Source organism: Nicotiana tabacum, chromosome 9 (assembly GCF_000715075.1).
Source record: "Nicotiana tabacum cultivar K326 chromosome 9, ASM71507v2, whole genome shotgun sequence".
Lineage (NCBI taxonomy): Eukaryota > Viridiplantae > Streptophyta > Magnoliopsida > Solanales > Solanaceae > Nicotiana > Nicotiana tabacum.
The window spans coordinates 476,919-498,050 of record NC_134088.1 but is presented as its reverse complement, the minus strand read 5'-3'; the positions used below and the strand labels follow the sequence as shown (position 1 = coordinate 498,050).

General features: G+C 38.0%; 3 protein-coding genes and 1 pseudogene across 4 annotated transcripts; 2 read left to right on the top strand and 2 right to left on the bottom strand.

The window, feature by feature from the left end:
• Positions 1–4,393: 4,393 nt before the first annotated feature.
• LOC107804452 (calmodulin-binding protein 60 B) lies at positions 4,394–13,299 on the top strand. 2 transcript variants are annotated; one of them, XM_016628352.2, is made up of 9 exons: positions 4,394–4,568; positions 4,926–5,037; positions 5,962–6,037; positions 8,006–8,064; positions 10,196–10,689; positions 10,783–10,943; positions 11,051–11,254; positions 11,495–11,732; positions 12,354–13,299. In XM_016628352.2, the coding sequence occupies exons 2-9, from the start codon at positions 4,940–4,942 to the stop codon at positions 12,938–12,940; spliced, it is 1,917 nt and encodes a 638-aa protein (XP_016483838.1). In that variant the 5' UTR covers positions 4,394–4,568; positions 4,926–4,939; the 3' UTR covers positions 12,941–13,299. The 2 variants fall into 2 exon arrangements, with proteins under 2 accessions (XP_016483838.1, XP_016483839.1); XM_016628353.2 differs by lacking the exon at positions 4,394–4,568 and adding an exon at positions 4,586–4,778.
• A 1,799-nt stretch (positions 13,300–15,098) lies between these two features.
• LOC107804449 (small ribosomal subunit protein uS19x-like) lies at positions 15,099–19,292 on the bottom strand (annotated as a pseudogene).
• On the top strand, positions 17,534–19,153 carry LOC142164321 (uncharacterized). The gene is made up of 3 exons (XM_075222306.1): positions 17,534–17,767; positions 18,166–18,364; positions 18,993–19,153. The coding sequence occupies exons 1-3, from the start codon at positions 17,534–17,536 to the stop codon at positions 19,151–19,153; spliced, it is 594 nt and encodes a 197-aa protein (XP_075078407.1).
• A 135-nt stretch (positions 19,293–19,427) lies between the features above and the next one.
• On the bottom strand, positions 19,428–20,819 carry LOC107804450 (uncharacterized). The gene is made up of 2 exons (XM_016628350.2): positions 20,449–20,819; positions 19,428–20,183 (listed from the first exon to the last, which is right to left on the bottom strand). The coding sequence occupies exons 1-2, from the start codon at positions 20,578–20,580 to the stop codon at positions 19,629–19,631; spliced, it is 687 nt and encodes a 228-aa protein (XP_016483836.2). The 5' UTR covers positions 20,581–20,819; the 3' UTR covers positions 19,428–19,628.
• Between the last annotated feature and the right edge of the window lie 313 nt (positions 20,820–21,132).

Sequence of the window (21,132 nt, the reverse complement as noted above, 5' to 3'; positions counted from 1 at the left end):
TTTTATCTGTTTGCTAAACAGACTAGAAAAGTAATTAATGTTTGACGTTTAAACGCATATATTCTAGAGGATAAGGATGTAGTAACAAAGCTTTATTTGAGTGCGTTCAATATTATCAAACGATTAAAAATATATCTGTTCGCATTATGTACTGATTATGTGCCAATAACATTTGTCAAAATGGGATTTTTATTTTTATATTTATTTCATATTTCTCAACATGGAGGCAAAGAAAAGCAAGCATAAGTTAGGTACAATGAATACCTCAGGTTTAATTTTTTATGCCCATGGTTCCCAAAAGTCATTTTGTTTGAAGTTGTTGAGTGTTGAAGTGATGGTTGTTAGGATAGTATTAAAAATTGTTATTTACTATTACTGCAAATCTATTCTAAGAACTTTTAATCCAAATATTTAATAAGGATTATGTGTTCTTTTTAAATGGCACATGAAAGTTGTCGACATAGCTCTCATTCTATCTACCCTTGACTGTGTAATTCTATAAATACAAAATAGGGATTGGAGCTTTTATGAGAACATATTCCCCATATGGACAAGGGGCGGAACGACCTCTCGATCTACTTACTGCAACCCCTGATTAGAGACTTGTCGAGATTGTGATTGGATAGAATCGTTTTTCCTTTTGCTATAAGCCTCGATCTGTGGAAACCTTAGCGACTTGTTCGCTTGAAGTTCGCAAAAATGGCGGCAATAGTCTTTTTTAGATCACGAACGTTAGTGGGAATTCTAAGTGTTACCTGACGTCTTTTCTTGCTGGGACGATCATATATTCATATTTTGATAATCCTCAATTTCATCTTGTCTAAGATGCTCCATTGTGTCATGAACTGCAAGTTAAGCGTTGCTCTATCTTATTTAATGGTGTTGGACAAAGTTCATTGTTATATATGGTGGATAAGTGTTAGGGCTTGACTCTTTGTCATCGGGCGTGACATGGATGTCGCAAGGATTTGGGAGTGATTCAGCTGGGCAAGTGAAGATGGCACATGCAATGCATATGAAAAGTAGTTTGGCGGTTACCTTGTCATAACCTCTTTGTACCATGACTTATTTATGCTTGTATCATTATCCCATTTCGTGGATATCATGTCCTAAGTAGTTGGGGATGTCAACTACATGTTAGGAACAGATTTAGTCTTAACCCGACAAGTGGCAAAAGCTGTAGACAACAAGTGTCATTGTGCTGTCAAGTTCTAAGGGCTGCCTATATGTTATAAATAGGGCCTTTGGACTTAGTCAGATGGGGTGTGGATAATTTCGTGTGGGTTTCAAAAGGGACTAAGGCTAGGCTTGGACAGGTCTTAGTGTTGGCCAAGAACGACTTGTGTTCTTTGTCAAAAGTGGGCTGTGAACGACTTGTGTTCATAGCAAAGTGGGGGGTCCTTTGTATATTTTCAAATTAATATAAAGGTTGGGATTTTCCCGTATTTGCTGTTGTTCCTATTGAATTGCTGCCTAAAAAATTGTTAAAGCCAAACCTGCTGAAAATTGGCTAAGTGTTTAGAGAAGGCTGAGTCAAGTGCGCCACTTGACTGCCGCGGGTGTGACTTTGGACTGACCAAAAACGCCCCGTGACAACTGGTATCAGAGCCAGGTTCGTGGCAGTGACAAGATGATCGGTGGCAGATTTCGTTGGGCTATTTGAGAACATGGCTGGTGGAATAAATGCTGAACTGCGTCAAAGGGTGGAGCAGTTGGAAGCACTCGTTGGGCAGGCTCTTAAAGTAGATGGCGATTCTTCTGTTCTGGCGAGAATGGAACGTTTGGAGGCAGATTATGCGGCGAGACATGAGACAACGCTGGCAGAAATAGCCTTGGTACGCAAAGATAAAGAGGAACTGCGTGAGGAAGTGGTTCAACTTCAAAGGGAATTGCAAACTGTTGCCCCTAGAAGTGATGAACGCACAAACTTGAGGATTTCGGAGCCAAAGGCATATGAGGGTGCAAGAAGTGCTAAAGAATTGGAAAATTTCTTGTGGGATATGGAGCAATATTTCCAGGCTGCCCGTGTGCATGATGATGAAAAGGTGACGATCACACCAATGTATTTGACTGACAATGCAAAAGTATGGTGGCGTACACGAGTGGCAGAAGTGGAAGTGCTGGACTGCCCAAGGTCGAAACTTGGGAAATGCTGAAGAAGGAATTAAAATCCTAATTCCTTCCAACTAACTCGTCATGGATTGCACGAGATGGACTGCGTCGCTTGAAACAAAGTGGCACGGTGAGGGAGTATGTCAAGGAATTTTGTCCTTGATGCTGAATGTAAGTAATATGGCAGAGGAAGACAAGTTGCATTACTTCATTAGTGGATTGAAGGGCTGGGTGCAATTGGAGTTGAGAAGGCAGAATATTTAAAGCCTCTCTACTGCCATTACTGCGGCAGATGCGTTGGCTGACCTGAACATAGGTGATGACCCTGCTGAAACTTCGCATTCAAAAGCTGAGGGTAAGAAAGAAAAAACTAGGGAATGGAATAAAAGTGGGAAGAGCCAAACTGCCGAAGATGAGGGATTTGCCAAGAATGTGAGACAGGAGATTCACAACGACAAAGAAAGGAGCGACAAGTTCAAAGGTTGCTTTACTTGTGGGGGATCGCACTTGAAGAAGGACTGTCCGGTGCAGGCTATGGTGAACGCTATACTGGCTGCAGAAAAATAGGAACAAGTGGCGGAGGCGAATGCCATTGTGGCAGATGGGAATGGAGCACCAGGGGCGATGTATGTCAACAACCCCTTGGGGCTGCTTCATTGAATTGGCTCGACGAGGACGTCGATTTCAAAGGGTGCGGGTGGTTTGTTAGGGCCTGACTCTTTGTCATCGGGAGTGGCATGGCTGTGGCAAAGATTTGGGTGAAGATGGCACATGCAATGCGCATGAAAAGTAGTTTGGCGGTTACCTTGTCATAACCTCTTTGTACCATGACTGATTTATGCTTGTATCATTATCCAATTTCGTGGATATCATGTCCTAAGTAGTTGGGGATGTCAACTACATGTTAGGAGCAGATTTAGTCTTAGCCCGACAAGTGGCAAAAGCTGTAGACGACAAGTGTCATTGTGCTGTCAAGTTCTAAAGGCTGCCTATATGTTATAAATAGGGACTTTGGACTTAGTCAGATGGGGTGTGGATAATTTCGTGTGAAACTATAAGTGGGAAACAAGAGTGAAACGTGAAGGTTTCAAAGTGTTTCAAAAGGGACTAAGGCTAGGCTTGGGCAGGTCTTAGTGTTGGCCAAGAACGACTTGTGTTCTTTGTCAAAAGTGGGCTGTGAACGACTTGTGTTCATAGCAAAGTGAGGGGTCCTTTGTATATTTTAAAAATTAATATAAAGGTTGGGATTTTTCCGTATTTGCTGTTGTTCCTATTGAATTGCTGCCTAAAAAATCGTTAACCTGCTGAAAATTGGCTAAGTGTTTAGAGAAGGCTGAGTTAAGTGCGCCACTTGACTGCCGCGCGGGTGTGACTTTGGACTGACCAAAAATGCCCCCGTGACAATAAGATAGACATAACCAAAACTCTGCCTAAATGTACATACATTTATATAATATATTATTTTATATATTTTTTGTATATTTGACTGACTGGCTAAATATGTAAATTGCCCTACAAGATACTACCCTTTTGATTATAAAGTTATCACTTCATGATATACAAGTATCAAAAGGGCAAACCATTTGAATTGATAGATAATAATTGATTAATAGCTTAATATTAAGATATGAGAGCAAAAGTATCTCTAGCTTAAATTTTAAAATAATGCTTGTATCTTGTTATTGATATCTAAAATTGTAAGAAAACCTTAATTTTCATATAATATTGGAAGGAGAAAACGATTTTCACTCGTTTTTATATGTTTAGATTTGCAAAATATTAGGGTAGGAGCTCTGCGAGCAACCATTAATACTTGCATCAGTGTAATCTATCTACATTAATGTAGTAGCCACTAATCACACTTTTGAGGTGGGGCCCTTTTTGGATCCTGCGCGAACACGAAATGTGTCGTGCACGTTTTTTTTTTTTTGAAAAGATTTGCAAAACATAAAAAGAGGTATTTCTGATCTTAGCACATAGGAATAGCAAATATAAAATAACCAAAATGAGAGGGAAAAATGTAAAAAGTCTGGAGCATATAACTTCCAGAAACGACAAAAGCTGACAGTAATACATTAAAATATGCTGACGCCAGATCATTCAATATCAACGGCCAAGATCTCCTCAATTCCCAATCATCTAATTGGTTTGCTTACTATTCTATCCAGAGCTGAGGCAGCCACCCAACAGCAAAGCCAAAAAGCAAAAGCCAAAAACATCACAAACTCTCCTTTTTTCTCATTAGTCGTTTGAGTGGACCCCACTTCACTACCCCCCCAAAGGTATTTGACCCACCCACCTATAGTCACCTATCTCACCACCACCTCAGAAAGGCAAAAAACAAACTGTAAAACCAATAAATACAGTGTTCAGTTATTGAAAGAGAGAGAGAAAGAGGAAAAAAAAAGTGAAACCTCCAAAGACTCAAAACTAAACTTTCAAGAATTACCAGTCAGGTGACTTTTGCATACATATAGTGAAAGCCCCACTTATAAAGTTGTGTTCTTTAGGCATATTTGTGGATATTTTGTGTAATTAAATTAGGGTTTTGGGTGGGGGGATCTTGCTTTTTGTAAGAATTACCAATCTTGTGACTTGTGTATATATACAGTGAAAACCCCACTTGTAAAGTTATGTTCTTTATGCATAATTGTTGATATTTTTGTGTAAGTGAATTAGGGTTTTGGGGGGGATCTTACTTTTTTGTGTATTAGGGTTTTGTGGTAAATTTTCTTGAATTAACTTAGAGATCTGTGTGGAATGTTTTTATTGATTGTTGTTTCTTTGTTTTTTGTGGTGATTTTGGGGAAAAGGGTATTTGGTCTAAATGCAGACTAGGTATATGGAGAGGACAAAATCTATGAAGAGGAGCTTGGAGGGTGATGAAGAGCAGCAGCCAGAGCGTAAAAGGCCTGCTCTAGCTAGGTAAAAGCTGTTTTTTTCTTGGATTGCCCTTATTTTGTTGCTATATCAATGTTATTTGGTATGATGATGACATGAATTGAGCTTAAAGGAGAAACATGGTCAATGAGAATTCATACAGTCGAACCACCCCTACCTGTTTTGAACCGAAGCGCAATAGTAGTTGCTGTTGCTATACTGATGTGTTTTCCTTGTTAACTTTTGTAAATAAATGGTGAGTTTTTAGGCCGCTGAAAAGTTCATTATTTATTCACTTCAATTTGAATCTGTGGTGTGAAACAGTCGTAATGGCATTTCGTCTAAATTTATCACTTGGGATTTTGATTTGCAAGAAAACTAATTGTCATTTGGACCATTTCGCTGATTCATCATTGTAACTACTGAAAAGTTGATCCTGTTGAAGTAAAAGTTGTGACCTAAAGAATCTAGACAAGAGTATTAATTCATTAGCTTCTCTTGAAAATAAAAAATATCGTTGGTGTAAGAATGTGCAATTCCTTTTTTTTTTTGGTCATATTTGTCTGATCCTACCATTGTAAACTGTGATTTTTGTCTTCTAATGGCTATAATCCTTGTACATTTCTAATGCAAACTTTCACGTATTCTGATATTGATTTCTTGTTATAGCTTTGATTAATCCATGTTTTACATATGTCAGTTTTGAGTCATGTTAAACGAAAGTTTCTTAACAGTTTGCTCAATGTACTTTTATTAGGATTTTGGGAAACTATATACTAGCAGGTTTCTTGGGTTGCTTTTTTTTTGGGGGGGGGGGGATTTGAGGCATGGGGTAAGTACATACTTTGGTGTCGTTACCTATTTGTTGTGTGCAATCATATTGCTTAAATTGTCATTGACAGATGTTTACCCCCACATTCTCTCTTCCTAAAAGAAGTCGTAGATATCAAATCTTAAATATTTATGCAGTGTAATTGTGGAAGCTCTCAAGGTGGATAGTCTTCAAAGGCTCTGCTCATCGTTGGAACCGATTCTTCGGAGAGTTGTAAGATACTTAGCATTAGGATTTGTTTTTTGCCTGTCATCTCTCTCTCTTCCTTCTGAAATATGTTTAATGTTGGAGAAGTAATTCCTTTCATAATCTTCAATTGGTTGATCCTGCTAGAAAAAATTGCTCCTCTATTACATCCTATTGTTTTGCGTTTTTCTTCCTTCCTTGCTTTCCTCCTCTTCTTCTTGCCCTTCCTGAACCGAGGGTCCATTGGAAACAGCCTCTCTACCTGCATTAGGTAGGGGTAAGGTTACCCTCCCCAGATTGGGGAGTCCGGAACCCAATTGTGGTCTTTTTGGGCAAGTGTGACATAAATATGTGTAAAAAAAAGAGTGACTATTTTATATATAACGTGGTAAATAACTGCACTATACTTTAACAGTGTTTTGGCCGTTAAAGTATAGCGTGGTAAATAACCGCGCTATACCCGGTATTGGTATTTTAACGCATAGCGCTTTAAAGAACTACGCTATACATAGTGTTCATTTTCATTCTTTCTTTTCAATTTCCTTCTATTCTTCTCTTTCTTTTCAATTTCCTTCTCTAATTTCATTACCTTCTCTGTTATAGCGAAGGAAATTGAAAAGAAAGAGAAGGATAGAAGGAAATTAATCCTACTTTAACATTCTTTTTTTGGACGAAGGATACAAACATCTGTTCTTATTTTAATCCTTGTACCGCCTAAAACAGAATGAAGTAATATTTAATTATTTTAAAACGATTTAATCAGCTGATTATAATATAAATGAGCGTGAGGACTAGGAAGAAATTAACAATTAAGTGGTATATTTAAGTAGGATTATTTTTTGTCCCTTACGTATGCAAGACCACAAGGACATAGAGATTCTAAAGTCCTAAATTATTGTTGAACCCATAAATATTCCCAATAAATATCTTACATTATCATATTAGATCTTTTTAAGGACCGCTATAGAATGTGGGGGACTGTAAATAATTTTGTTCAAGCTTTGCGTATAGAATTGTTTTTGGTAAAAAAAAAATACCTCAAATTAATGAAATCTAAGTGGGCATTTGGACACAAGAATTGTAAAATTCCCAAAAAAAAAGTGAATTTTTTTTTCAAATGAAAATGGTATTTAAAAATTAGAGTTGTGTTTGGACATAAATATAATTTTGGGTTATTTTCTTGTTAAAGTAGGAAATTGAAAAGAAAGAAAGGAAATTAATCCTACTTTAACATTCTTTCTTTGGAAATTGAAAAGAAAGAGAAGGATAGAAGGATTAAAATAAGAACAGATGTTTGAAAGAAAGAGAAGGATAGAAGGAAATTGAAAAGAAAGAATGAAAATGAACACTATGTATAGCGCAGTTCTTTAAAGCGCTATGCGTTAAAATACAAACACCGGGTATAGCGCAGTTATTTACCGCGCTATACTTTAACGGCCAAAACATCGTTAAAGTATAGCGCAGTTATTTACCGCGTTATATATAGAATTGTCACTCTTTTTTTTTACACATATTTATGTCACACTTGTCCAAAAAGACCACAATTGGGTTCCGGACTCCCTGTTGGGATCAAACTGGGTTTGTTGTTGTTGTATGTGGAACTAGAACGTGGAAATTCATCTTGACTGGTGGTAGATATTTATTCTGATAAGAGTTATATTCCTTCAGCTGGGAAAGCTAACTTTGTTCTTTCCTTTATGTTTTTAAATTATACAAACAACAACAACCCAATGGAAATTATATGTTTTTAAATTATACCTGTTGTATTATTAGTTTCTGCACCCTTCTCTGCACAAGGATCAAAAGCATAGTTGATTTTGCTATATGCTATTAGCGGGTCAGAAGATGAATGACCCTTATGACATACAATTATATAAAAACATGTACAAAAATACATCATCCAATTTTCCATTGTGTGGTGAGAATTCTCTCTTATGATATCAGTTATTTGAAGTCTAGGCTTCTTATTGGATTTTCACCATTTGAACTGAACAGGTTAGTGAAGAGGTGGAGCGAGCATTGGCTAAATTAGGACCTGCCAGAGTTGCTGGAAGGTTAGGATCTCAACCGTGTCATTTTGCATCTAAGTCAGTCACGGTTTTCTTATGCATACTATTTGGAAAAGTTTTTGCATTATTATGCTTCTAGGTGAGAGGACTCTACCTTTTCATTTGAAAAAGGCAGAATAGCCAAATAGACACATGTAATTGCTCTAGATCGTGTTTCTGGCCCCTCAACTTCACGGGGTTTCATTTAGGCACTGGTACGTGTTCAAAACTAGTCTTTTAAACCTCTCTGATGCTATGCTTTCCTCAATCGCTATCCACATCAGATAAAAATATGCCACATCATCATTTATATTTTACAAAAGCTATTTTCTTTAAAATTCCGAATACTACTCCCATTTTCTTTTGTCATCTTCCTCCTCCCTCTCAACTATTCCCATTTATTTCTCTTCCACCCCCACCACCACCCACCTCTAGCAACTTCTTGAATCCACTTTTAGATCTTTGAATCTGATTCACAAAGGCATCATTTATGGGTTGTGAAAAAAACTAGTTGATGGATTAGAAATCAACAAAGAAACGGGGAAATTTTGGTGAGGCTGGTCTTGTTAATGTGAAGGATTAAAACCAATTTCTATCCAGTGGGGAAAAAGTTAGTAATACAAGTTACATTATCTTTAAGCAATCCCTTTTCTAGAAAGAGTAAATTAGCAAAGTAGTGAGAGCTTTACAGGGGGGGGTAAGAGAGAACGTCTATACTAGTAATGGCTTTTCTTCTATTAGGGAGAGCAGGGTAAAGTTTGTTACTGAGATTCAAAGGTGGCGTAATCTCTGATTCATTGTTGACAGTGGAAGAAGGTAAAGAACCCTGTTGACAACAACAGAAAATTTCAAAGGAGGTGTTGAAGAAGTGGTTTTGCAATCATTGATAACCCCATTTTTTTAGATAACCCAGATGGAATATGTGATTCTTTGAACCAAATATTCTTTGGGTGGTGTACCATTTGAGTGGTGTTGCTAGTTCTTGAATTTTTGGAAGAAGAAGAGTGGATCTGCTGGTAGTGATGTTGCTAGTTCCTTAATTTGGGAAAAGAAGAGTAGGTCTGCTGGTGTTTTGTGATGGCGGTGACTGAAAAATAGCAGTGTATTGGTGTGAGTTTTTTTTGGATGAAAGTGGTGGTTCACCCATGGGAAGAAGGGCGGGGAAGACAGAACAAAAGAATTATCAGGGGAGAAGGGGGAGAGGAAATTTTGTTTTTAACTCTGTTCTCTTTTTTTTTTCAATTTTTTTTTCCTGACTTTTAATATTTTTTTTAAAATCAAAACCACTGCATTCACTCTCTTTAGACGCGTGATCTTACACAGTTTCTCGAACTCTGCCGTTTAAATTCCACATAAGCTTAGTCAATGGTCAGAGAGGTTTAAAACGCTACATTTGAACACGTATAGGTGCCTAAATGAAACCCCGTGAAGTTGGGGGCTGGGAACAGAATCTCGTGCAGGTGCATGTGTCTATTTGGCTATTCTGTAAAAAAAATGCTTCTAGGTGAGAGGGATGAAGATCACGTGGACCTTGTGGTTATATTGAACAGTATGTGTGTAGTTCAAGTGAATTTTGTCAAAACAGTTGAGAAAAAAAGAAATCAAAAGAAGTATTTTGTGGAGGTACCTGATTGACTCTTCTGAATTCAAAAATCCTAAATAAGTTGGTTCACTCTTTGGCCATCGCTTAGTACTTTCTTTGAATACACAGACGCAGATGCAGTGTGCATCATGTTATGATTCTCTTTTTCTGACCATTGAGTGATGCTTATTATCTAATTTAAAGAAGAGTATTCCTACTGTGCTACAGTAATATATTCATACATGATACATCCTTTTCATTTTTATTTTTGAAAATAACGGGGTGTCCAAGACAACTTGCACCCAGCTTGACTATTCCATTGAACCGTTATGTACTATATGTGATTGAGGTTTACTGGGAAATATTAAGCATATCAAGTTCATTTTAAGATTTTTTAACAATATGTGGCCATAAGCAATCAAAATAGATGTTACTACTTTAACTTTACCTTGTCAAAAGAAAAGAAAAAGATTTATACTATTTAATTTATCTATGTATAGCTGAATATGCAATCTAGTTTTTAGTAGATGCAATCCTAAAATCTTCAGGTTTCAGGTCATCTCCTAAGAGAATTGAAGGGCCCGATGGAAGAAACTTGCAGCTTCAGTTCAGGTCTAGGCTATCTTTACCTCTGTTCACTGGAGGCAAAGTAGAAGGGGAGCACGGTGCTGCTATCCATGTTGTGTTGATTGATGCAGATACTGGCCATCTTGTGACTACTGGAGCTGAATCATGTATAAAACTGGATGTTGTTGTGCTAGAAGGTGATTTCAACACTGAAGATGATGAAGGATGGACGCAAGAAGAATTTGACAGTCATGTTGTTAAAGAGCGTGAAGGAAAGAGACCTCTTTTAACTGGTGAGTTGCAAGTTACACTCAAGGAAGGTGTTGGAACTCTAGGGGATCTCACATTTACAGATAATTCAAGTTGGATAAGGAGCAGGAAATTCAGACTTGGCATGAAAGTTGCTTCTGGATATTGTGAAGGCGTACGCATACGAGAAGCAAAGACTGAGGCTTTCACTGTTAAAGATCACCGTGGAGAATGTAGGCTGCTTAGTCCAAAACATTTTGTTGTTGCTTTTATTTATTCTAAAACAGTTATTTGACTATTTCTGGATTTCTTACTCTCCCTTATAGTGTACAAGAAACATTATCCACCAGCTCTAAATGACGATGTCTGGAGATTGGAGAAGATTGGCAAGGATGGTTCTTTCCACAAGAGGTTAAATAAGGCTGCGATATTTACTGTTGAAGACTTCCTTAGGCTTGTGGTTAGAGACCCGCAGAAACTACGGAATGTGAGTAGTGTCTTTAGTGGGATATAAAAAGGAAATTGAAAAGAACGAAAATATTTTTAACTTATTACGTTGCCCTTTGTCTTCTCAATTACTTGTACTTTTGGCAGATTCTTGGAAGCGGTATGTCAAATAAGATGTGGGATGCTCTAATAGAGCATGCAAAGACTTGTGTGTTGAGTGGGAAGCTTTATGTCTATTATTCTGATGATTCAAGAAATGTGGGTGTTGTTTTCAACAATATTTATGAGCTGAATGGCCTTATAGCTGGTGAACAATACTATTCGGCAGATTCACTTTCAGACAGCCAGAAGGTTGTTTTTTCAGTTATTCTCTTTTGTATATATGACCTGATATTCCCTCCTTTCCTTCTTTAGTTCTATTTGGGGTTGTTATTACTGCATTTGTAATGTACTGTGTTAACTCTGAGGTATCAGGCTGTGCATTCAGCTGAATTTTTCAAATTCTGGGATTGTGGTCCAATATTCTACACAGTTGTGCTGCTTACGTTTTGATAAAGAACATGCCAGCTCTTATGGAGTTAAAACCTGCAGGTATATGTCGATTCATTGGTCAAGAAAGCGTATGATAATTGGAATCAAGTTGTTGAATATGATGGCAAGTCATTTTTGAACATTAAGCAAAATCAGAAAGCAGGCTCTTCGAGGAATGAGCTTCCTGTTGGGCCAGTGGATTACCCCAACAACATGGTTAATCAGCTTCCACAATCACGACTTCCTGTTTCCGTCCAATCTGAGCAATCTTCTATGGATCCCAACTTGCTAATTGGAGGTAAAACGTTTATTTCTAAGGATTTTATACTTTTAATGGTGGTAGTCAGGGAGAGTGGTTCCTCTCCCCCCCTTCACCCCCGGTTCTCTTTCAAATACTTTTGTTTGTTGAATAGATTTGGCTTAGTTTATTCTAGTTTATGAGTCATTGATGGTATGCCTAGCTGTACTTTGAATCTTGATCCATCTTAGTGGTCGGTTGGGAGAGCTTGGAAGAAATGTTAAATCTCATCTCCAGAGTACATACTTGACCATCTTCACTGCCGAGAATTGTAGAGTTTGAATCAAGATTGCCTTTCATAGTGTAGATGTTGCACTTCAAGTACAGATTTGTGGAGAATCTCAGAAATGGTGCATTGTTTTCACATTAAAAAAGTTTAAGCTTGTGCAGTTAATATAAATAATGTAACTTTTAGTTTAAAGCTAGACTGTTCTTTTTGTTACCTTTCTCAAAAAAAAAAAAAAATGGAAAGAAGCTAGACTGCTCTTAGCTTGTGCTTTGAGGATGTTTGTGTGGCTATATAAGGACAATGCATACTTGGTCCTATCATGTCTGTAGTTTGGTTTCTATAACTCTAGGAGATCTCATCAATGTCATAATCTTTTGATTTGGTGTTAACAGGTTCAGGTTATAATGACAGCATAGTTGCTAGAATGCCTAACCAAAGTCAGATGATGAATTCTAGTTCCCGTTCACAGTTCGAGAGCACTCCATTTGCTCCTCAGCAGCAAATAACCAACACTCATCAGCTCCAAAGTACGAGCTACGACAACAATGTTGGCCTCGCTCTTGGTCCTCCGCAATCATCATCATTCCAGACAATGACCTCATCTCTCCCACAAACCAATCTTAATCCTTTCGAGGACTGGCCACACAACAGGGACAAGGGAGTTGACGAGTTCTTGTCTGAGGAGGAAATTCGAATGAGAAGCCACGAAATTCTTGAGAATGACGATATGCAACACTTGCTGAGACTCTTCAGCATGGGAGGCGGCCATGGCTCTGTCAATGTGTCTGAAGACGGATATGGTTTCCCGTCTTTCATGCCTTCACCATCTCCTACTTTTGGTTATGATGAGGACCCCAAACCTTCAGGAAAAGCTGTCGTGGGTTGGCTGAAAATTAAGGCTGCAATGAGATGGGGATTCTTTGTGCGGAAGAAGGCAGCTGAGAGGCGGGCACAGATTGTGGAACTGGATGATGAATAAAATCTCAGGGCTTTGCGGCTTAACCGTCGACCATTTGAAGAACTATTCACAAGGTCGTGGTGATGCAGGCCCGAGTAATTAGCTACACAGGAGTTTATTTCCGAGGGATTAGTGAATTCGATTGTTCTTTCTCTTTGCGTCAAATAGTTTTTCATGTACAGAAGCCTGTACAGTAAGTTCACTTTTAATGCTCTCATTGTTAACTCAATTTGTGCTCACTCTCTTTATCTGTTTCAAGATGTAATGTATTAGTCTGCAGACCCAAAGGGAATTATACTTTCAAAGAACTCGTGGCCCTCCTGTGTGTTGAATTCTGTAGGAACTTTTATGATAAACAGGATGCTAATTGGCTTTTGCAATTTGAGCGTTCAGATAAAGCTATTCTCTCTCTCTTCTTTGGCATTTAAGTGCCAAAAATAATGATAGGTTTAACTGATATGAAAAAGTGGTATACTTTGACTATGCAATTATACTCATAAGTTGTATTTTTCTCCCTGACTATTTTTTATATATTGTATGAAGAGACCTTTTCAACAGAACAAAATGCAGTCCATAGGTCCCTGAACTCTGTTGAAATTGTGCAAGCACTCTCCTAAAACTATAATATTTAACAATCAGATCCCTGTACTTTAACATGACTAAAAAAGGATCCTTCTACTTCAACATCTTCAGCATGGAAAACCCTGCACCCTTCTATCAAAATTTTACAACCTTTGCGACGCGTAACAACAACGACGACGACCCAGTATAATCCCACAAGTGGGGTCTGGGGAGGGTAATATGTACGCATACCTTACCCCTACCCCGATGGGGAGGGTAATATCGACGCGTAACGTGTACCTCAAATGACCTATTTGAAATTGTTTGGTAGTATGGTGTTCCAAACTTGCAAATTTTAAAAAAGAGAAAAGAAACAAAATAGACCTACTCTAATTCTTTATCCTTTTTCCATATGAAGACTCTAGGATAGTTTGTTTTCAACACTAATGGAAAGTCTAAACTAGAAACAGAAAGTCAATCATAGAGTCATTGAGGTGCCTGAAATGAACCATCTGCCTACACCTATCTCCGATAGGTCCCTGAAGGTCAATGCCAAGACATCTGCGCAAGTCAAGGGACTTGAGGTTAGGAGTGGGCTCTGCACGGACGGGCCAGAGCTCCTTTTGATTCTGTTTTATCTTAGTCAAACTCTATTTGTTAAATAGAAGCACATTTAACGCTTCAGCGGCGAGCTCCGTGCGTGAGCAGCGACTAAACAACTTCCAATCTTTCTTAACATTTTGTACGCTAGGAATAATAAAAAAAAAACTAGGAATAGCTGATTCTAGATCAATATTAATAAAAAGCAGGTTCTAGGGCAAGTGAATGTGAAAGCAGTCTCTTTTAAAGAGAGTTAGAAAAGCCAATCTAGTTGTTTCTTTGCAGCCAGTGGATGAGAGTATTGCAGCAAAAGTAAAAAAAAGGGTACTCGCGCTGCAACTTGCTTGCCTAAAATGAAAATCCTTACTAGCCGAAGTAAGGGACTTTCTTACTGGAGCTGAGCTTTCTATCGAATTTCCATTGATGGACTAGTGGACTCATTGAACTCTTCTATCTAAGCTTGAGCCCGAAGCGTGATTTTGTTGCCGACTCTTCCCCACGCCTATTTGTTCCCCCAGCCCTGTAGCTAAAGTCAATCATCTTCATTCATTCATGGCAATCGGTCTAGTAAGGAAGAAGTGAGCTCTAGCCTTAGCGCTACGTGGGAGAAAATTTCTCAATTCAGCCTCCCCCCCCCTCCCCCGACTTCAATTACAAACTCTTACTTCTCGGTCTTTGAAGGTGAAATTTAACCTCTACCTCATAGGTAGATTAATAGCTTTGCCTTTCCTCATCCCATTTTTTTCTCTTTGATCCCACGCTCTTATCTTCCATTCGTTCTCTGATCGTGTCGGATCGGATCAGATTTAGCTCATTTCGGATTCTAAAAAATGCAATCCGAATCCGGTCCGAATTATATCAGATCGGATCGAATTTTAAAGTTTGGATCGGATATGATTTCAGATCGTATTATTATGCCTCAAAGTTGCAAACTAATATGTATATTTTCTTTGTAAAAAAGACAATACATTAAGAAAAATTTATGTTTATGCAATTATGAGAGTATTATAGTGCCAATATAGCTAAATCTAGCAATTGTAAAAGTAATAACTTGGAGGAAGATGTAAAGGAAGTACTGACTATCCGAAATTAAAGTGTAGTATTTATACATTACCTAATAATTTCGGATTTCAGATCGGATCGGATTAAAATATACCAATCCGAAGTCCGAAATTTTAATAAACACAATCTGAAATCCGATCCAATCGGAAATCCGAAATTGAATGGATCGGTTCGAATTTCGGATATCCGATCTGTATGAACAGCCCTAGTTAGGACAACCCTCAAGAATCGCCTCAAGCCCCTGAGTTGTCAAAGTATTGCCAATAAGTTGAAGTTGGCGTAGTAAAGGCAAGTGGGTTGCAATAGCAAGAACATCCTCGTTTTTCTCTTCCTCGGTCTCAAAGTCTACAGCATCAAAGTGACACAACGAGAATGACATCAACCTCGGGCAGTGCACACCTAGAGCCTCAATGCAGGGAGGTGTGATTAAGGTCAACATTTTAACCAGTAAACTACAAATTATTATATTGTATATAATTGCAGCACAATTTTATCTAAAATCAGAAAGCCCAATAACACTTCAAAATTTTAACACAAAAAAAAAATGTATTAAAATTTTCAGCGGAAAATACTATACAAATACACTATTATCAATCTTCAACATACTCCACTTACCATCCAAATGCCGGAAACCATTTTTTGGGGAAACATTTTTTTACGAAATTTTCCAGGGACAATATTGTCTTTCTTAGCAAACACCTTCTAATACAACAACAACAACGATCCAGTATAATCCCACAAGTGGGGTCTGGGGAGGGTAGTATGTACACAAACCTTACCCCTACCCCGAAGGGTAGAGAGACTGTTTCCAGGAGACCCTCAGCTCAAAAAGGTAATAGGAGCCGATATATTAGTACCATAAAAATGCATAATAAATAACAGCAATATAAGGGATATGAAATAGAAAATACGAAATACGAAATAGATGGCTGGTAAAATATAAATCACATTAGCAAACACCTTCTAATGTGAAATATAAATCATATCAGAACAAAACATAATGAAATTCCCAAAAAAATAAAATAGCTTGACCAGAGGCAAAAGATGGAACCCAAGGCATTAAAAAACCATAAGCATTACTACTAAAAGGCCATAAACCAAATATCCCCATGTGTCCCCTTCGTTATAATTTATGTTCTCTTGAAAAAATTTCACATCCAACAAAGGGTAGAATGGTCTTTTCTGTTTGCTTAGGTGTCACTCTCTGATTTGTATTATTCACAAGAGGATTTAATAACGATTGTTTGAGTCATCAACTCATACTTATGACGACATTGAGCTACTATCCTGTTCATCTTGAGTTGCATTTCCAATCACACTTCTGTTGGCACTCTTCATAACTGGGTATGCCTAAGGAGAAAGTAAGGAAACTAATGTAAATAACACATTTCTGTATAAGTAACGTTAAGATTCAAGTAACATTACTCAATTGTGTTAAGACAGTCTCATACTCAATTGTTATAAATGGAGGTTGTCTGAACTTTTTGAGGGTAAGAGAGGACTGAGGCAAGGTGACTCATTGCCACCCTATTTTTTATTCTATTTTTTGAAAGTGCAAAGGTTCTCATGGAACCATAATTCATTCAACTGTTAAGAAATCAGGCAAAAATTGAGTGTGCTAGGAAATCAGGAGAGAACTTGAACATAATAAGGCTTATGAGCATCATTCATCATGCCCTCTCCTAAATTGAGCATTTGAAAGGAACAAGTCCAAGACACCAATGGCATAAAAAAAAAAAATCGGCTGAGCAATGCTATTTAAAACTTAAATCTTCCATAATATGTGGCCTTCATCCAAAATTCTAGTAAAATAAGGCACTAAATAACCTGATATCCCAGCACTTCAGAGGAATGAACCCTGATGAGTGAGTAGCACCAATATCGGGTCTCCCATGCTTGACAGGCTTGTATGAGGTTGAGAACTCAGCCAGATAGTGGCCAATCATCTCAGGCTTGACCTCAATCCGATTGAATGTCTTTCCATTGTAAATTCCAACGACACTTCCAATCATCTCAGGAACAATAATCATGTTCGTCAGATTAGTCTTGACAGGCTCTGGCTTCTTCCCTGGTGGAGCCTCACGTCTTGCCTTGCGCAGCTTCTTGATCAAGGCCATTGTCTTCCTCTTCAGACCTCTCTCGAACCTTCTGTGGGGACGAGGATTAAAGAGCTTAACAAGCTCATCAGTGGACATGTCAAGGAAAGCATCGAGATCGACCCCTCTGTAACTGAACTTCTTGAACGTCCTCTTTCTTTGGCTATCCTGCCGTCACATCGGCTTCAACATCCGCCATGATTGTGGAGATGGAATTGGCAACCTAGCAACGAAGCAGCTCGAGCATAGTAGGGGCTAGGGTTTTGTATTGTCTCCCTATTTGTTTGTCTTGGCTATGGAATATTTAAACAGGTTATTAAAGAATCTGAAACAAGCAGACGGATTCAAATTTCATCCAAAAAGTGTGGTGCTTCAGGTGGTGGAGCTGGGATTTGCATATGACTTGATGCTATTTTGTAGGGGTGACCTCAATTCAGTTAAGGTAGTGCTTGATTGTTTCCAGAAGTTTTCTCAAGCATCTGGTTTGATAGCAAACTTGAGCAAGAAGTGTACTTACTACATTGGAGGGGTAAGTTTCAGCAGCAAATAATTGATGTTCTGGGGTGTCAAAGGTGAATTGCATATCAGGTATTTAGGAGTCCCACTTAGTACTATGAGATTATCGCCTATTCAATGTCAACCCCTGCTTGAGAAAATATTGCACAGAGTGAATTCCTGGACAGCTAAGGTCCTATCCTAATGCTGGCAGCATTCAGTTATTAAAGAGTGTACTGTTCTCCATTCAAGTTTGGGTCACAAATGTTCATTCTACCAAAAAAGATTGCATTACTAATAGAAAGGGTATGGGATAAACTGCGGACTGTGGTGGCATAGAGATATCTAAAAAAGCATTACTGGCATGGGATAAACTGTGCTTGCCTATGTCTGCTGGTGGGCTTTAGCTGTTAAACATTGCAATTAAAATAGTGCAGCTATATGCAAGATGTTATGGAATATATGCGGAAAGAAGGAGAAATTATGAGTAAGTGGTTACATGCTTACCATGAAAAAGGAAGAATAATATGGGAGGCCAACCCTAAGCAAGCATCCTGGATGGTCCAGCAGATTTTCAAAGCAAAGTACCTTGTTGATGCTGGTTATACTTTCAGTGAATTGCAGAGCATGGGTGAGTTCTCTATCAAAAAAATGTACCCGAAGATGTTAGGGGTATTTCCAAAAGTTAGCTGGAGAAGACTAGTTTGCACCAGTGTTATCAAAGGCGAAAAGCGCAAAAAAGCTCTAAGATCTATTGGGGCTTTAAGCTCAAAGTGCAAATAAAGCGTGGGCTTTAAGGAAGAAAGGCGCAAATAGAATAAAACTACAAATATGTACGTGTAGTCCAAGACTAATATCTATAAGCATGAATACCAAATATATGGACCAAAAAATTGAAGAGAATTTATGATAAAGTGAAATATCAATTGTTTAGTGCTGCCATTTCAGGATTACGCTTATTAGCAAGGAAAAGAATGTCTTAGCGCCTTGATGAAAATACTGAAGCGCCTGTTAAGCGAGGCGAAGCGCTCAACGTGTTTTGAGTCTCGCTTTAGAGCTTAAGCGCGCCTTTGATAACATTGGTTTGCACTAATCAAGGATTTCCAAAGTGGTTATTTATATTAAGACGGGTAGCACATGGAAGATTATACACTTAGGACAAGCTGCTTCAATGGGGGCTCATTACTGACCAAACCTGACCCGTGTGTAATAGTGCCAAGGACAGCATATCCCATCTATTCTTAAGTGTGATGTTACAGCAGCTATATGGGAAAGGTTACTCCAATGGCAAGGGATAAGAAAACAAGCACTAGACTGGGAAGCAGAATGTAACACATTGCAAAGGGATGGATGTCACTGCTCTAGCATTCAGGATGACACTGGCTGGAAGCATTTACTATATATGGCATTAAAGAAATAGTAGAGTCTTCAACAAATTCACTATGTCTACTGCTACTCTTGTGAGGGTGATTGTTCTGGAAGTACACTCTAGAGGAAGTCTTAAACCTAAACTAGCTAGGAAGTTGCAGGGATTAAATTTTTATCCAATTAGCATGGGCTGGTGGAATGGGGAGTTAAATATGGAGAAGTTGATAGTAGCTATTTAGCCAGTCTTTGTATTAGCTAGGCAGTGCTATAAGAATTCTATTGTTTTAAAAAAAAAAAATGAAAATGGTAACATTAAATTCGGAGAAAAGTAGCCGTTAGAGAGAGAGGGGTGAGAGAAAAGTAAGCATTCTCAATCAGGAAAAACTCAGGTATTGGCCCTTCCAATTTGTTGGCACGCAAGTAACCAAAAAAAAAACACAAGAAATTTCAGATTTTCCCTTGTCATTTCAATTTCCAAAAATTTTGCAAAAGTTTTGTAGAGAATAATATTTTCCAACTAGTCACAATTACAAGTGAACATCTCTGTGAAGCCTAGTATCGCCATTAATCAGTAGGCGAACTTTAAGTGAGCAAGATCCACAAGGAAGCACAATAGATGCTGGCAAAGATTTAGATGTCAGCAAAGAGACTGTACACCCGTCTCTGGATATTGAACAACCCGTGTCAGCCAATTCTAAAGAATCAATAAAGTAGTAGTCACCACATCTACAAGGATAAGAAAGCTCTATAACATCACCAGAATCTTGAACTGTAAGGTCCTCTAAGCTAACATCTTCAGCAATTGCTATGTCCTGCCTCAAAGCTAGCAATTCACCGTCATAAAGTGCACGTGACCTCGGGTTGCCAAGGGTTTCCCAAGCTCTCCGTATATCCAAAAATTTATTCTCTGTCAGACACTCAGAATTGGATATTTCTGATGGCTTTTGCTGCTTGTCTGGATGAAAACAAAGTATGGCTGACCGATAGGCTTTACGGATTTCTTCAAAATCTGCATCTTCCTTCACACCTAGGATCTCATAGTGAGTCTTATGAATGAAGTTGCTGCTCGAAATCATGGCACCCTGTATCAAAAAATCTTTACTGCAAATCCACCCACAAAAAAAAAAAAGGAAAAAGAAAAGTAGGAGGGAATTTTTGGTGAAGACCAACAATCTACTTTTGACAAGTATCAATAAGATTGCATGCACAGAATTAGATCGCATACAAAGAATTTTGAACTTTATTCTAATAACCACAAAATCTATTTTTTCCCAACTTTGAAACTGTGATGGATATCCTTTTCTTTTAATAAATTCGTATCATATTAATATACAGTTATACACAAACCTGGTGTTTGTCAAAGGGACCAGACATGTCACAGTAGTAAGAGGTCACAGCTGAAATGTTTCGGAAAAGGGGTCCACAAAGTTGTGAGACAAAAAGTAGTCTCACACAACTAATGTCAGTTATGTGAGGCATATAATAAAACTTCTCAAATGTTTTGGACTTTCCGAAGATCTTAAAAACCTTAGGAAGAAGGCCATTCTTATTTTATAAGAAATCACTTCAAATTTCACTTTTATCCTCTTCTGGATAAGCGGGGATCTCACAATCAATGCCAGGTAGTCCCTTCTAGATCTGGTGAGGAAATTTTTTCCCTCTCTTTTTCATAAAAAGATTATTTTCATTTTATGAAAAATGATGCGTATAAGAGGACAAGATGTCCTCAAGTGACAAATTAGGAATTATTACATTAAGTGCAACATCAAACTATGTACCAATGAAGCAAACTATGACAGAATGAATATGAAGTAAAAGACAGCTGCACACCAAAAAAAAAAAAAAAAAAAAAAAAAACGACTAGATTCGTTTGGCGTCGTACTTACAGAATTTGAAATGGTCAATTACTCTTGAATAATCAGAATGAATCAAACAAAGTTAGCATGAATATTCTCAATTGAAGCTTCTCTCTTGATCATGTATTCATTTGCTGCTGCTGTCTTTATTTGAATTTGATTAGCCGCCCTAATG

Excerpts from the sequence above, each read along its gene's own strand:
- LOC107804452 (XM_016628352.2), top strand. The coding sequence starts at position 4,940 with ATGCAGACTAGGTATATGGAGAGGACAAAATCTATGAAGAGGAGCTTG. Across the intron at positions 10,690-10,782 it reads TAAAGATCACCGTGGAGAAT|TGTACAAGAAACATTATCCA; the intron begins GTAGGCTGCTTA and ends TCTCCCTTATAG. Across the intron at positions 11,733-12,353 it reads TCCCAACTTGCTAATTGGAG|GTTCAGGTTATAATGACAGC; the intron begins GTAAAACGTTTA and ends TGGTGTTAACAG.
- LOC142164321 (XM_075222306.1), top strand. The coding sequence starts at position 17,534 with ATGGAATATTTAAACAGGTTATTAAAGAATCTGAAACAAGCAGACGGA. Across the intron at positions 17,768-18,165 it reads GTACTTACTACATTGGAGGG|TGCAGCTATATGCAAGATGT; the intron begins GTAAGTTTCAGC and ends CAATTAAAATAG. Across the intron at positions 18,365-18,992 it reads CAGTGAATTGCAGAGCATGG|CAGCTATATGGGAAAGGTTA; the intron begins GTGAGTTCTCTA and ends GTGATGTTACAG.
- LOC107804450 (XM_016628350.2), bottom strand. The coding sequence starts at position 20,580 with ATGCCTCACATAACTGACATTAGTTGTGTGAGACTACTTTTTGTCTCA. Across the intron at positions 20,184-20,448 it reads GTCCCTTTGACAAACACCAG|GGTGCCATGATTTCGAGCAG; the intron begins GTTTGTGTATAA and ends TTTTTGATACAG.